This window comes from Phaethon aethereus, assembly GCF_964289735.1.
Source record: "Phaethon aethereus genome assembly, chromosome: 6".
Taxonomy (NCBI): domain Eukaryota; kingdom Metazoa; phylum Chordata; class Aves; order Phaethontiformes; family Phaethontidae; genus Phaethon; species Phaethon aethereus.
In genome coordinates, this window is record NC_138580.1 from 22,006,165 (window position 1) to 22,021,460 (window position 15,296).

Below are 15,296 nucleotides of genomic sequence, written 5' to 3' on the forward strand. Positions count from 1 at the left end.
TTCTATTCCTTCTGAGGAGGAAAAAACCTCATATACGTAAGTGACATAACTGAAATAGATTTCTCTGAATTTATTTTATTCGGAATACTTAGGTATAAACCCAAAGAACATCTCTCATAGTATTGCTTTTATTAGCACTTTTTTTTTAAATCTAAGTCATATCCAGCTTACAAAAAACAACCCAGCACATACATTAAATCGATTGCACATTTTAACTTTAATGCATTAAAATCCTAGAAAGAGATCTCCTAGGTCTTCACTAAATTAAATCTGGATCTCCCTTAGTAGCAATTACAGTTCTTATCACTGTAACTCCTACTGGAAGGTTCCTTTGGATCCTCCTGTCCTAAGTTAGGAATTCCCTTCTAGCTTCCAGATGGATACATCTATGGACAGCCTGTATCAGTCTGAATTCATGTAAGAATTCCTCTTCTCTTATCCCTCTAACCTACACATTTACAGACAGCAATCGGAACAGTTTCTTCCTGCTCCAGAAAAGATTTGTATGTAGGCATTAACAGGAAGAGCCTCTTCCTTGCATCAGATCTATCAATCACGCAGCCACGCAGCAATTCAAACGGGGAACCTGATGCGACAGAAAACTAACCCAGCAGAAGAACTAGTACTCTGTCAGATCAATGCGATCCTTTCAACAGCTGCCTGTTAGAGCAGATTAAATGTATCATGAAACCACACACCAAGAGTTTACAAAGAACTGGCTAGCCACCTTAAAACTAAAGCAAACATGGAATACCATCTCATAAGAAGAACTCCTTAAAGCCAGCATTTTCTTTTTAACAGGCACTTGAATCTCCCAACCATCACGAAGGAAGAAACAGAGAAGGGAAAAAAGCTATATCATTTGAAATCTGTAGCATGTGGCCTTGGTTTTCAAAATAGCATTTGGCTAGACACAGATCAGCAATAACAAAAGTTCCTGTTCTCACACAGAAAAAGAGCAGAACCTCCTCAACCTGCTAAGCCCACATGACTAAATGATTTTCTTTTTATGATCATCACAAAAATTTTTAAATGCTCCCTAAAACACATTCTGCATCTGTGTTTTAATTAACATACGATAAAAAGCCTATTCTGTTGGGAACTGTTGTGAGGGTGTACCTCATCCTGCGTACCTTTCCTCCTGCAAAGCCCACAAAGGTGCTTCAATATATTGTTATTTTTCTCATTTAACTGGCAAAGGGCTGTTGTAACTGTACCCATCCCTGAAGACCTTGCCTAGCTCCTCAGGGAGAGTAGTGCTTTCCAGAGGCAAGGGCTCTGTTTCAGCAAGCGGTAACTACTCACATTCACAATGCAGTTAACCCTGGCATGGCCGATGCAAAGCAATACAAATTGCTGCTGAACCAAGTTCAGACTGTATCATTCTCCCCTCCCTCAAGTATATTAAAAAAAAAAAAAAGATGCTTTAAGAGTCCCTCACTAGGTTCATTAAAAGCAACACCATTCATCCAACATCTCCAGAATTATGCCCAAATTTGGTCAAATGCATAGAACTTATAAGGGGGCTTTTTTTGGAGGAAGCAGGGTGGGGTGTGTTGGTTTGGTTTTTTACTATTTTTTTAAAGTACCAAGACTGAATTTAATCTCAGAGTGGGTCTCCTATAAATTAAGACAACAAATACAAGGTGTTAATGAAAAAAGGCATATTTGCCTAAACACAAGATTTTTCAGTCAAGTGGTACAAAAAAAATCTCTGCAAGTTTAAGAGAAAGTCATGTAAGCAACCTGAGCTTAGTGAAAGTACAACTGAAGTCAGACAAGTTTGGTGTGTCCAAGAATCTGATTCAATATAACCTGACCTCAATTTCCTCACTAGGAATTCACTTTAGTTAAAGACGTAATATCAGCATTTAATAGCACCAGTAGGTAACAAGCAATAAAGTTTCTCTACAGACAGGCATTTGCTATTCCAATTTAGCATCCACCTGTACAATGGATGTACGCTTATATATAAATATTTAGAAACACATTTTACATATCAAAAGATTCAACCTTTTAAGTGGAAAGAAGTTTCTAAATGGAACTCTCACCCAGGCATTCTACAGGTACTGCAACAGAAAAAAATTACTATTTAAATAACTGATATGACTCATGTCACATCCTAGACAAGGATTAATCCAACACCTTGGAGGCCTTTTTTTACCTTAGAAGAGGGATTTAATCCTCAGTAAAGACATATCTTATGCTACAAGAATCACTTCCACTTGGCTAATTTAGATCCATTGCCCAGACCGAAAAAGGCAAAGTCCTCTGGCCAGGAAACCCACACCCACAGAGGAGCCCACACTGGCAGCACTCACTTGATGCTGAGTGCCAGTCTGGTCCAGGCCAGCCACCGCCAGGGACCTGAACACCTGAACCCTCATCCCTCCTTAATCCCTTTTCTCAGCCTAGGAAGTGCAAACAGAAACACAAAGGCACCACCTGGGTCAACAGAAAGCAATCTCATTTTAAGGAAGAAGTACTTTTCTCAACTATTTTGTTTCTGCCTATGGAAAATAAAAAGCTTAATGACAAAGCTCAGTACACACAACTTGCAACCCAGATCAATAACATGTAGATCTGGTTGTCACCAGTCTGACAAGAATTAGCAATTGGTGTGTAATACTGAAGATAACCAACAGCATGAGCAGGCAAGGCTCATGGATTTTTTTAATTTAAGTGGCCTCATTCATAAGGAACGGCAATCACAGTTTTAGAGCTGGCCTTTGCCATCTGCAGTATTTGCTGGAGATTAAAAGTGTTACATACAAACAAAAGCAAGTTTTCACGCAGCAGTTCATTAGCAACAAGCAACATCTAGGTCAGGACATGAAAAATTTTCCATCACACATACTGTTAACAAGTCACCTTTTCACACAGTACAAGTCAAAATAACCCAATCCAAATACAGGGGTTGGAGACTGAACACATCTGATCCGCATTAGCTGGACACGTGAACAAGGCGCTGAAGCGCGCTACCAGGAAGCCCCCTTACCTACAGGGCCGTGGGGAGGGGGGCGGCAGACAGGTTAAATCTCACACGGCAAACCAGGACAAGAGCAGGTCAGCTGGGGTGAAGCGAAGCTGTAATCCCCCGCTGGCCTTACGTGCCACCGGCGGGCACGGGGAGCTGGGCCGAGGGGCACGAGGAGATGGGGGCAAGATTAAACATTGATGGAGGAAAGGGTTTAAAAATACGTATTTAAAACAATTTAAAAGGAAGCCACCAGGATAACAGCAGTTCTAGGGGTGAGATTTACCACCCCCATGAAACCACCGGAAAAATGCAGAGTAATCTAAGCTGATGCATGCACATGTGCGCACCCGCAGGCAGCAGGCAGATACACACATACATACATACACATACACAAAGCACAGAGAGCGCCTTTGCAGCGCTGCCGGGGTCCCCGTGCAAACCAGCAGGTCAGGACTCCGGCAGCCACCGAGGTGGTGGGTGAGGATGCACAGCGGGGCGGCGGCACCCTGCGCCGGGCCGGGCCGCACCGGGCGGGGCGCGGCGGGTTCTAGAAGGAGCCGCCGCCCCCCGGGGCCGCGCCGCCCGCCCGCTGCCGGGCGGATAAAGTTTGCAGCAGCCGGCGGCGGCGCCACTGCAGTGCCGGGCGCGCCCGCCGCAGTGAACGAGCCCCAGCCTGCGGGAGGATGAACGCCGGTAGGCCCGGGGCCGGCCAGCCGCCGCGGCATCCCCTGCCTCCGCCCCGCCGTACCCCCCACCGCCCTCTCCGCTCTCCCGCTCCACTGACCGATAACCTCCTGCAGCTCGTAGGCATCCCTGCAGATGGGCCAGCCGGCGGCCGGCGCCGGCTGGGGCTGCTGGACGTGGACCGGCGACTCGCCCTGCTCCGCCATGATGCTACCGAAGCGCCCAGGCACCCGGCGACCTTCTTCAAACTTCCCTTCCAGCAACACCTTTCGGCCGCCCGCCCTCCCCGCGCAGCCGGCCGCCCGACGGAGGGAGGAGGCAGGGCACCGAGGGGGAGGAGGCAGAGGCGGGCGCCGCCGCCGGCCGCGGCCGCTCGCCCCGCGCCGCTGAGGGGAGAGGGAGCGCGGCGGTTGGCACCGCGGCGGCCCCCGGCCGGTCTCGGTGCGCGGCGCCGACAAAGCGCGGTGGTCGCCCCCCTTCACGCGCCTCCGCCTGAGGGAGCAGCGCGGGCGCCCCGTGGGAGGCGAGGGGAGCGGCCCCGCTAACCCCGGGGGCTCGCCGCCTCCCCCCGCGCCTCGTAACCTGCCTGCCGGCCGGCTGCACCCCCGGCCATCTTCCTTCTACCCTCATCCCGCGGCTCCGTGCGAGGCGCTCCGCGGCTGGAAGCGCTGCGAGGTCCTGTCAAGGGCGGTGGGCTGCACCCGCGCAGGCCGCGGCCCTGCCAGCGGAGCCCCAGGCCCCCCGCCGGACCCGCGGGGCTGAGCGCGGCGGCCGGGGAAGGGCCTGGTGGCAGCCGCCCCTCACGGCGGGGGTGCTGGAAAGCACCTGTTCGGCCGTTAACACAAGCACACGGGCATCGCTGGAGCACAGCTCTCAAGCGTACGAGTGTTGCTGCCGAGAGCGCTACCGCTGGAAGATGACTTAGATTTAAATTTGAGGACGTGAAAAAACGCACACATTTGTTTTCACCAGCACTGAGGGCCCCAGTCCTGCAAAGTGGTTAAGTCACCGCTTGACATGAGTGGCCCCCTCCAGGGAGGGTAGCAGAGCCCTGCCACATCACCTCAGTGTGGATGCTGCCTCAGCTCATGTCACCACTGTGCGCAGTCGAGAAATGTTCCCCTTGGCTAACCAGAACCATGTGATTTAAACACATATTCAAGACAAGAAACACAATTAAACTTCTCTACTGCTTCCCGTTATACAAAGTGAGATTTAAAGAAATCTGTGGTTAGATGAAACTCTGCTTGTTAATATTAGTACAGATTTTTTTTTCCTCTCTACCTTCTTAGTAGTGTCAGTGTTTGTATAATACAAGCAGGATTCTTACTTGCTATGAAATAATTAAGAAAATAGCTATTTGTGCAGTCTACAGTCTCACTTTACTTTGAATGCTTTGTATTTTAAGATTTACAGAGATCTGGAAGAATTTTCATAGTTTTTGAAATCTCACTTCATACTACAGCAGGAATTTAAGGTAATTAGAACTAATAATAAAAATATGTGAGCAGGAAAGCTTTCAAAGTCAGCACTGATTAAAAGCAGAACTGAATCTCATACATTGTTAGGAAGTATGATGAAGTGTAATGTAAAGTCATAAAAAGCTGTACATAACACAACCTGTTAGATACTTTATTCAGTCCTCGTTCAGTTCAGGATAACCCTTGTCTAACAACTAAACTTTTTTGTACAGCTTATTCAGTAAAGACTTTCAGTTAATAGAAGGTTATTCCAAAAAGGAAAGCAAATTACTTCTGTTTTGCTGTGTTGCTGAGAAAGCTGAAGGAAGAATAAACTCCCCACGACTGTTTAACATTTCATCAGAAGGTGTATCAGCAACTTGCAAACATGGAATGATTTGTTCACTGAACTTCCATTTTCTCACAGGGAACAGCTAAGCTCAAGTATAGAGGCTCCTAGTAGTAGAAAAAAATATCACACATTTTTGTGCTAAGCTAATGGTTCCTCTCAATCTCGTTTTAAAAACCTAGGTGATTAAAATATTTTCATATATACACATTAGAAATTATCTACCACAAAACTAAAGGTCAGCAAGACTTGGAAGAGGAAGTATTAAATTGTCACTCAATATTAAGCTTAAGACTAGGCAAACTTGTTGTTAGTAGAGAAGACCTTTCTGCCAGCAATAGCATTAAAAAAAAAAAAAAGAGTAAGGCAGCAAGAGCACAGGCTAAATCAATCAGCACAGAAAAATGGGTTACTCTCTATTGATGGAAAACAGCCAACTTCTCCATCTGTACTCAGTTGTTGCAGGTGGTGGCAGGGGGTGGTTAGTTCCTGAGCCGTGAATTTCTGTGATGCTCCTGCCATATCACTATCTAAACTGCTGGTTTACATCTGATACCATGGTAGTCATTTTTGTCCCAATTATTGTCCCAATTTGTCCCACTAATCCTACAACTTGGGAAATTTCTAGAGTGCACCTGAACTCTGCAATTTGTTGAAATGAGCAGCTTTTACAGGAAGAACTTTACAGGATAGCAATTTTATAAACAGCGGGACCTGTGGGAAATGTTCCGTGCATTCAGGGCACAACTCAAGAAAAATATCAGAGCTTCAGAGTCGGGTAAGATAATAGAACAGAAAGCAACAGCAAGACCTTGAAGCGCTGGTCTGTGCCAGTGGGCCAAGCTGCCTTTGAAGAGCAGGTCCCCTGCTGGAGGCAGACAAGAGCCCTGCAGTACTGAAGGCTCTGCTGTTCAAAGCAGTACAAGCAATATAGTTCTTCCACAAGACTTTGCAGGCATTGAGAAGAGTAGCAACCTGCAGATTTTGGAGATTCCAGAGAAAGAGCTAGGACTCGCTATAAATCACTATTCTGCGAATTGAAGACAGTTCAGAATGGTCCTGTCTGAACATGGTTTGGCCTTTCCTAGTGCTTGAAGGCATAGGACTCCAAGAGATAGTCAGAGTCACTGAGTCCAGTCACCAAATGACTGATTCCAAAGTGAAAAAAGGCTTTACATAGCCAGGCTACAATCAAAACTGGCAATATTTAAAACCCTGTAGGCCACCATGGAAGAAGAGTTAAGCCAATGCTCAGACCTTTTGATGGTCCTCAGCAGTACCCTCTGCAGATAGAGAAAAAAAAATGTTTAGAACCAAATAACTCAGACTTCATTTCTAGGTTTGAAGGATTTACACAAGAATAACATTGGTGCTTACAACAACATTTCAGATCAATTAATTAGCTTTAAATATAAACACGCCTGTATAAAGTCAAAGACAAGCATGATGGCTGGTGTTCATAAGCAACGGTACAGAAACTAGTAGCACACACAAGGGATAGCATCCACCTACTCCTTTTTTTCTGAGTAGGAAGGCAGTAGACACAACCTAAATAGCCATATAACCTAGCATGGACTCAACCAGAGTGAGAAGGAACTATTGTCTCTACTATCACTTCTCCCTCAGAGAAACAAGTGAACTAAAACCGTCCTCTCACCCCAAAAATGGCCTAATATTGCAGTTATGACCATCACATGGTACAGCATAGCTCTTTGCAATTATGTACGTAAAGTCTGAAAGCCTCCCATTTCATAGCAGTGAGAGACGGCTGTGCTTTACATGATGTCATGAGATATGAAGGCTGACATAACAGCAGCTGGTGCTGATGGGAGTGGACTAAATGCTTTCAACCTCCCTTTCTCTTCTAGTAAATGTAGAGTTAAATAGGTAACATGCCCATTATTGTCACTAGGGTGCTCGCTTTCATCAAAGCTCGCAGCTTAGGTTAGTTTCTGCTCACACAGAAGATATGAGAATCTTCTTGGCAATTCACATTACAAAAAGCATCTTACTTAATACACTGGAAAACCTTTGATTCAGTAGTCGCAGTCAGCTGTGTTCTTACTAAGTGTCACTGAAGTTAATATCTATCAGACCATAGTGACCTTACAAAATAAACCACTTTTATTTTTTTCCTAGGTTGAAGGCCTTGACGCCTTTGTCTCTTTTCTTCCCCCACCCCACCCTGCCCTTGTAAACCTTTGCATGCTGTTCCACTCAGCAAATTTACTCCTTAAACTCAGGTAGCAAGATTTTGTGTTCTGAATATGAATGATTGTTGAAGCAGTAACCATTAAGCTAGGTTTTATTGTTATACAGTCAAATGGGCCTTTTAATTATTTCCTAATATGCCATACCCCAAGCTGTTACCAATCCTTGCAATAGAAACTTCCATTGCCTTTCTGGTAAATACAGTCAGTGCCACAACACATGCCACTGTGATTAGTGACTCTTTCTATTAGAAACAGAATGAAGTGCTGTTGTTCTATTCCATGTGAAAACCAAACCTTTTTCTTAAGTATTTTCTTATTTGACCATCCTATTTTTCAGGCTACAGATATAGAAAATGCTGACATCTTTGACTCAACCACTTTGAATGTGAGGGGCCTTGACAGCCATATTGAAGACATCACTTAAAAGAATACTGGAGCCTATATGAGTTTCTCTGCAGAGCGGGAGAGCAGATGCAACCTCAGTCTTGATAGAGCTCGTTCTGCAACGTCACGGCTAGCATTGCATGGTAGGAACCACTGTTAAGGTAGTTAAGTCTTCACATCCTCCTCATCCATTTTTTCAGATGAGACCATGCAAACACGTTTTGCAGTTAACTTGCTGTTGCTACCAAACCAGCCAAAACTTGAAAATCACCAGCTGAAAAATTACTATCTCATTCCAGCACTGTAAGCACCAGTGGCTCATTACCTAAGTCATGATGGGACACCAATGATTGTACATTTCAAACATTCAAAATTCAGAAGTGTGCATACATTTAGAATGAGAATAGTACTAGTCATTCATGTACAGGAAACAATAGCCTTTTTGCAACAAATACCTTTTGGAACCTGCAGGAATCACAATTTCCGCTCTGACAATTTGAATGAATTTAGGATACAGTCACCATGAAGATGACAATGGACTAAAGATTGTTATTGCTTTTGAACTCCAGTGTGATATCATTAAGATGTTGTGGAGGTGTCTGGCTTACTGAGACTTTTAGCAGGAATGAACTCTCTGTATTTGTGAATGGATAAAACTCAAATGGATAAAGGAGATGATCTAGGAACCTCCATGGCTTTCATCACTGTAGGATATGAACATCTTATGCATATTAATAAGTTAATCTTCACATACCAAAAGGCTGGGGAATATAATCATCTCAATTTCACAACTGGAAACAGAGAAAGCTTAAGGGATTTGCTAAAGGTCATACAAGTCTGTAGCAAAACTGGGAATATAACGCATATTTTCTAAGGATGGAATTTCACACAGCCTCACAGCAAGATCAGGGACCTAATCTGGGTGACAGCTAATTACTGGTTTGGTTCAGCTGAAAACATTAGCTAGTTCACTGGGCAGCCAAACAAGTCATAGAGATGATAAACAGGAGAGACGGGAAAAAATGTGGCCAGTAATGGGAATGGGGTATGCCACCATTTAAGCAGGAGCACAGTTTTAGCATTGTTACATGGTCATGAAATGACACTAAGTCCAAAACAAATACCTTAATTATAAAACGCTATTCATCATTTGAGTAAATGACCCTAGCCTTTCCTTGGTTTCTATGTATAGGATCAGGGAAGGAACGGTTCATACTTTATTGGAAAGCTACAAACTTTAATTCAGCAAAGTGCTTGAGTTCTTGGGATTGAAACAATTCAAATTTTTTTCCTTTTAGTTTTGGGGGTGTAAGCTGAAATCATTTTGTAATCTACATGCCATAAGTGTGCCTGTATATGAAACTCAACCATTAAACAAAAAATTGTACTTACATTTTAAAATTCCTTTTTTTTTTTTTTGATGGAAAACCTGGGGTCTGATGGGCAGCACTTTCTGGGAAATCAAAATGTCAGTTAAAAACAAAATAAACCTTGCTCATATTTTATGCTTTCTTTCCAGCATTATGATTTGCAAATGAGAAATTAAGCTGTCCAGAGCTGCTGACTAATTTTTTCCTCAAGTAATTCAACAAGATCCCCAGTCCAACTTGAGCATTATAAAAAGCTCAGGCTCCTATCTCTCAGGGCAGCTTGCTCTGCTTTCACAGGACTGGCAGAGCTCCTCAACCAAGGTCATCCTTGAGGAAGAAATCTGTTTAATGAAGAGCTTCTGCTTGAGCAAGCCATGTCAGGGAGCAGAAAGGGCTGGGCTGCCCTGAGAGGGCAGGTGAGCCAGGAGCTGCGGGTGCCAGCAAGGCAGCAGGGCCAGTGGCCACACCACGTGGGGACCAGTCCAGCTGAACCCCAGCCAGATGAGGGGGGCAGGCCCAGAGATGGCAGCCAAGGTCTGAATGCAGAAGAGGACCCAGGTGAAGCTTCTCATAGCTCTTTCTTGCAACTTGGCTGTTTTCACAGCACTCTGATCCAAGGTTACAGAGCAGCACCATGTCTGAGCTGACCCTGAGGACAGTCAGCGAAACCCCTAGGGGTAGGGAAAGAGGCTGCAAATCCAGCTGGTGTGCTCAGAGCCCTGGCAACATGGGCTTAGCACCAAGAAGTGTTTATCTTGTTGAGAGCGCATTGTTAACTTCCAGAGGTGCGGGTAGAGTAAAAGTACTGTCAGCATAGCTTCATCTCTGGATTCAGAAAGCTGCCTATTGCTCTAATTCCTTCTACTCTAATAAAGGGCTGAAACATGGGAATCTACCCACAGGGGAAAGGTCAAAAGTTGCCATCCTTTCCTATTTATCAGTTAAAGCTCACAAAGCTTCCTTGTACCAAGACAAGCTATGGAATAATGTCTGAAACAAAAAGCATGCAACGAATGAGTAGTCTCCACTCTAGGAAGATTAAAGTGCCAGTTAAGGCACTCAAATCTAAAGAAAAATCTCTCTTCCTCAGAACAATGAGGTGCTTTAAAATTCCTAAACTCTCTCATTCCTTTCTCTCCTACCTGTAAGAAAAGCTAAAACATACAGTAATAATCTCCTCAAATGTTCACAGTATTAAAAAAAATCTGTTGACTCAAATATTTAGATTTTAGTCTTCTTTACAAGACCTTTAACAATTGCTTTTGGTCTTGCACCATTTGTGTAATTGAAGAAAAGGAGGCTTTAAACGTAGCAATATAAACATTATTTTCTAACGTGTCTTTTATTTGGTTTATGATTTCTTTAAAAATCTAATTTATCCATGAATGACAGAAACCTAAGCTCATCAGCACTGTGCCTTTAATAGACAAGAAACAGAAATTAGGCAGTTTGGGCACAAACTATTTTTAAGTTTTACTGGCATATCATTAAAATAAAGAGAACACCCCCAGAAAACATTATTCACAGATTCTGTACCCATAAAAGACCTACATTTAGTATATGCCACTAGGTATAACATGCCAAGAAAGTACTGCTAATTTTGTTTCAATCATTACCAATACAGTAGAATCAACTGTGCACGAAAACCATATACCCTGGTATGAGCAGGTTTTGCTATTATGGCCTGTAATGCATCCTCTGCAAATACGGCGACCAAAGGCAGAGCTCTGACCTGGTACTCTGGCCAGTATGATTGCACTTACAAAACTAGTTATAGCAGCAGAAACCACACTTTGACTAGTTCTGTTTGCTGTGCTTATGTAAGGGTGGTTATTGAACTAATATAAAAGCCTAATTTTGCCAATATATAGGAAAACATATTTGGAAATGGTGCCAGTAAAATCCAGCTTTATCTCTGTTGGTAAACAAGTCCTAGCACAGGCACAGCTTTGTCTTACCAGTGACTACACTTACACGTGGCATAGTTCTGGTTGTACTCACTGATATAGGTCATACCACTTACACAAAGCATCAGCTGAAGTGGTGTAGTTCTGGGATGTGATCTTTGAGTGGCACCAGAGAGAGCTGTATGGGAAGAGATGCTATGAGCAAGGGGAGCGGACACCGCTGGCTCTGGGGTGTCAAGGGCCCAGGGAGAATATTGCTGGGTAACAACCAAAAGGCAAGAATAGTATTTGATGGGAAGAATGGGGCAGCTGGAAGCTCTGGGACAGCTGAATATCCGACAGTACAAAAGACAACAGGAAGATACTTAAACAGAGCTTTCATCTGAATCTGCAGTGTCAGTGAAAAAAACCCTCTTGGAGTACCACCTCATTTCCTATAGTAACTAAAAAGACTTGAACACATCATGCACACCAGACACTGTTTACTTAGAGTAAGTTTACTACAAAGTTGTATTACAAAGACTTGAGCAATGTGCTACATATATATTTGAAAGGTATAGTTCCAAAAGGAAGTGGAACTATAAGGGAATATGCAACCTGTCTAAAAGCTGTGTGCCTTTAGGAAGTTACTCTGGTTCCCTACAATGGATTGGGTTATGGCTGCAACTGTGAACAAAAACTTCATTCCCAGTCTTTCAGCAGTCCAAAATTTTGGCTAGCCTGCTCATATGCTGAGACAACTGAAGTTGTCCACTCCAGGAAGAAATCTGCAGAGGATGGAAAACAACCCAATGTTCCATGTGGAACTGAGAACCAGCACAGACCTGGGGGGAGAAAGGTGGCAGAACTCAAAATCCAGGAAGACCTGCAGGTAGTTCTAACAACAGCAGTGCAAACGAGAGCAACACCTAACATACAGAAAACAAATAAATGCCATAAAAGCCTTTGCTTCCGTGAGTAAACAAAAGCTAAAGGCAGGCAGATAAATAATGATTAGATCAAAAAAACAGATGATTGACTTGAACAAAACACAGACCGTGATTGCCAAAAATATGTCTGAAGAGCAGAGCCTGCACAGTTAAGGCCATTAGCACAGGTTGGGACAGGAGGTGCCCAGCTCCACTTACCAATTCTGGAGCAAGATCCCACCCCTATGTCAACTTTATTTTAAAAGACAGCAGAACGCTGATCTTTAAGAAGTTAGAGAAAAATATATTAAAAGTTATAGGTTGTGTGTGGATTTAAAAAGCAAACAGAAGAGTTAGTAAAATTTTGTATTGGCCTCATTGTAGCTTCCGTGATACCAGATTAACTGTGGAGGCTTGTTATAGGGCATGGACACAACTTCAGTGGACACAAAAAAGTATGTCCTGGTGACAAAAAAAAGGACACGGGTAAAATTTTGCATAGACTTGTTTATGTTGATGGCAAAAATACATAATTTAATATTCTCAATTTGCTGGAACAGATATACTAAAGGGCTATCTCAGCTAAGCAGCTGATTGACAGTCAAACTTGTTTAACTAGGTAAATATTCTAGGTTGCAGTTCACATGGCACAAGTTTGAGCAGGTCACAATAAAGTTGGTCGTCTTTTTCCCTTAATTCAGTGGGATAGCTGAAAGTCATTGTAAAGTAATGCCACCCATACTGAAAGGAGTTGTAATGAAGCAGTGTCAGATTCCATTTCATTGATGCCACATCCGGTTATTTAATAGTGCAAAGTATATTTTAACTGTTATAGCAATGAATCATTGTTGGTAGCCTGTGGATGTTTTTGGTAGAAAACTCCAAACTAGAACACTAATAATGGAAGAAGCTAGAGGTGGAAGAAAAGACGAGTTGTGCAAACCTATAAAGAAATAGAAAACCTCAAAAAATGAAGGTGCTAAGTACCTAGGAATTAATGCCTCATTGAAAAAAGACAAAAATGGAAACAAGTCATCACAGATATCAGAGATGACAGATAAGGTTATCTCCAACCAGAGACAGTGAAAGGAACATATGGCACCTTACCCAGCTCCCAGAAAGGAGCGACACCAGGCACATATAGAATGAGATGTAAGAGTGATGGTTTGCTGCAGAACTGAGGCAAGACCACCAAATCCTCCGACATAAAACAAGCAGAACAAATGAATTTTCCATATCAACAGTGGCAGTGATATTTCAACTGAGAATCACTGTCATTTTTAAGTTGTTAGCCACCTAAGTAGGCTCCATTTATCACCTGGAAATTTTAAAAATACCCATATATTTTTAAATGTTGTCCAGGAAGAAAGTTGAAGCACTAATCGGCTACGGGCTTTCCTATGGTCATTTACACCACCTTGACTGAAGGGCAGGAACTCCTTTCTCTGCTACAAGCTTTTTAGCAAGCAGATATCTGAACATATTCCAAGAATCTATTAATACTGTGGTTAAGGAAGACCAAACAGGTTTTGTACTTGCTTTTACATCTGATATTTTTTCTCTAATAGGCAGAAACATGGTAGCCTTTAATAATGGGAAAGGAAATTAATATTTCCTCTGCTGCTTTGTCAGACAAGGAATAAAGTATGAGTTCTTTTCTGTTAATTCTCCCAAGACTCCCAGCAAGTGACAATACCTAAAGGGCCTTTTGTTGTCTGTCCCTTAAAGAGATAAGTTTATGTTGTCTCTTTGTTGTACTGTATAACTCTGAAGTTATACAGAGTATTTTTTGCTGCTTGACACAGTGCAATGTTAACTCAAAATATGTAGGAGTTATAACATTCGCAGGACATTTTTCTTCTGCTGCAGTAGAATGCTATTTTTAATGAAGCAAACAACAGAAAAGGTTTCTTTTCACACATTGTGTGCATATTTATTGATATTCTCTGATAGAGACCACTGTACGAATGCTGCATTGAACAATTAAAAAACAGCATATGTATAGAAGCAGAGAGACATTCGAAAATATGTTTACTTTTTAGATTCAGAACTTGTCTGCCAAATGTCTTAAATAAAATAGTAAAGACTTATAGTTTTAATTAGTGCCTTAGGTTCTGGGCTGTAAAGTAAATTAACTACTCCAGGCTTACACAAGATTTTCCTGCAATATGATTAAAATAGTTTTGGTTTTGTTTGCTTAAATTAGCATTTGCACTGCAGATAGCACTAGTCCTCTTCAAAGCTACTTAAAAATTCTGTCGAAGTCTTTATCCAACTGTGTAATTTCTGTGAAGCACTGGTATATGAACTAGTCAAAAATCAGGGGGAAGAATTTAAATCAGTTTAAATGTTTTTTACCCCCAACTGACCAATATTTCAGATTAAAAAAAAAAAAAAAACACAACCGAAAAAACATTTGCCAAGTATATTTGCAGAGAACATAAAGGTGACTCACAAGAGAGGCAAGACTCAGCACTAGTGTCTAAGGCTCACTGGCATGAGGACAAGTGCAGCATCAGCATATGACTGATGAGACCCTTCAGGAAACTGCCCCTGCTGACTGTGATGGACCCCAAGGTGGAAATAGTGCTCTTCACTCACTATCACCATTAGAACTGTTTTCTTAGTGCACGTATCCAATGATATTTAAACACTGATGCACCCCAATGATAATGGGAGATCTCTGAACAAGCCTTAGGGTTCAAAACTCACTATTACTTTTAAATGGACATCTTATATTCTGCAGAGCTGGGCACTGATTCAAATACTAGATAAATGTATCAGGTAGGCTGCCTTCAGCCAGGAGAATTGCAACCTGACACATGCATTATGAATCAGGAAAGTAACCTGTATTGATTTGTGTTAGTGCTGATCTCATATTCCTCAGCAAGGTTCAGGTGACATTTCCGCTCTCTTGATGAATTACAAGTTCATATTGTTTGTAGAGGCAAGCCAGACAAACCCAAAGAACTATTACTTTCGAATGAGAGAAAGAAACAGAAAGGGCCTATGTTTTCTCAAGTTTTGAAGTATTTTTAACC

General features: G+C 42.6%; 1 protein-coding gene across 1 annotated transcript in view; it reads right to left on the minus strand.

Moving 5' to 3' along the window:
• Positions 1 to 4,265, minus strand: part of STK39 (serine/threonine kinase 39) — a gene marked incomplete at its 3' end in the record, with an annotated part of 102,428 nt that extends 98,163 nt beyond the window's left edge. Inside the window, exon 1 of the mRNA XM_082001864.1 lies at positions 3,761 to 4,265. Within this exon, the coding sequence (XP_081857990.1) occupies positions 3,761 to 3,870 (110 nt within the window). The 5' untranslated portion in view covers positions 3,871 to 4,265. The remainder of the gene's footprint in view (positions 1 to 3,760) is intronic.
• Between the last annotated feature and the right edge of the window lie 11,031 nt (positions 4,266 to 15,296).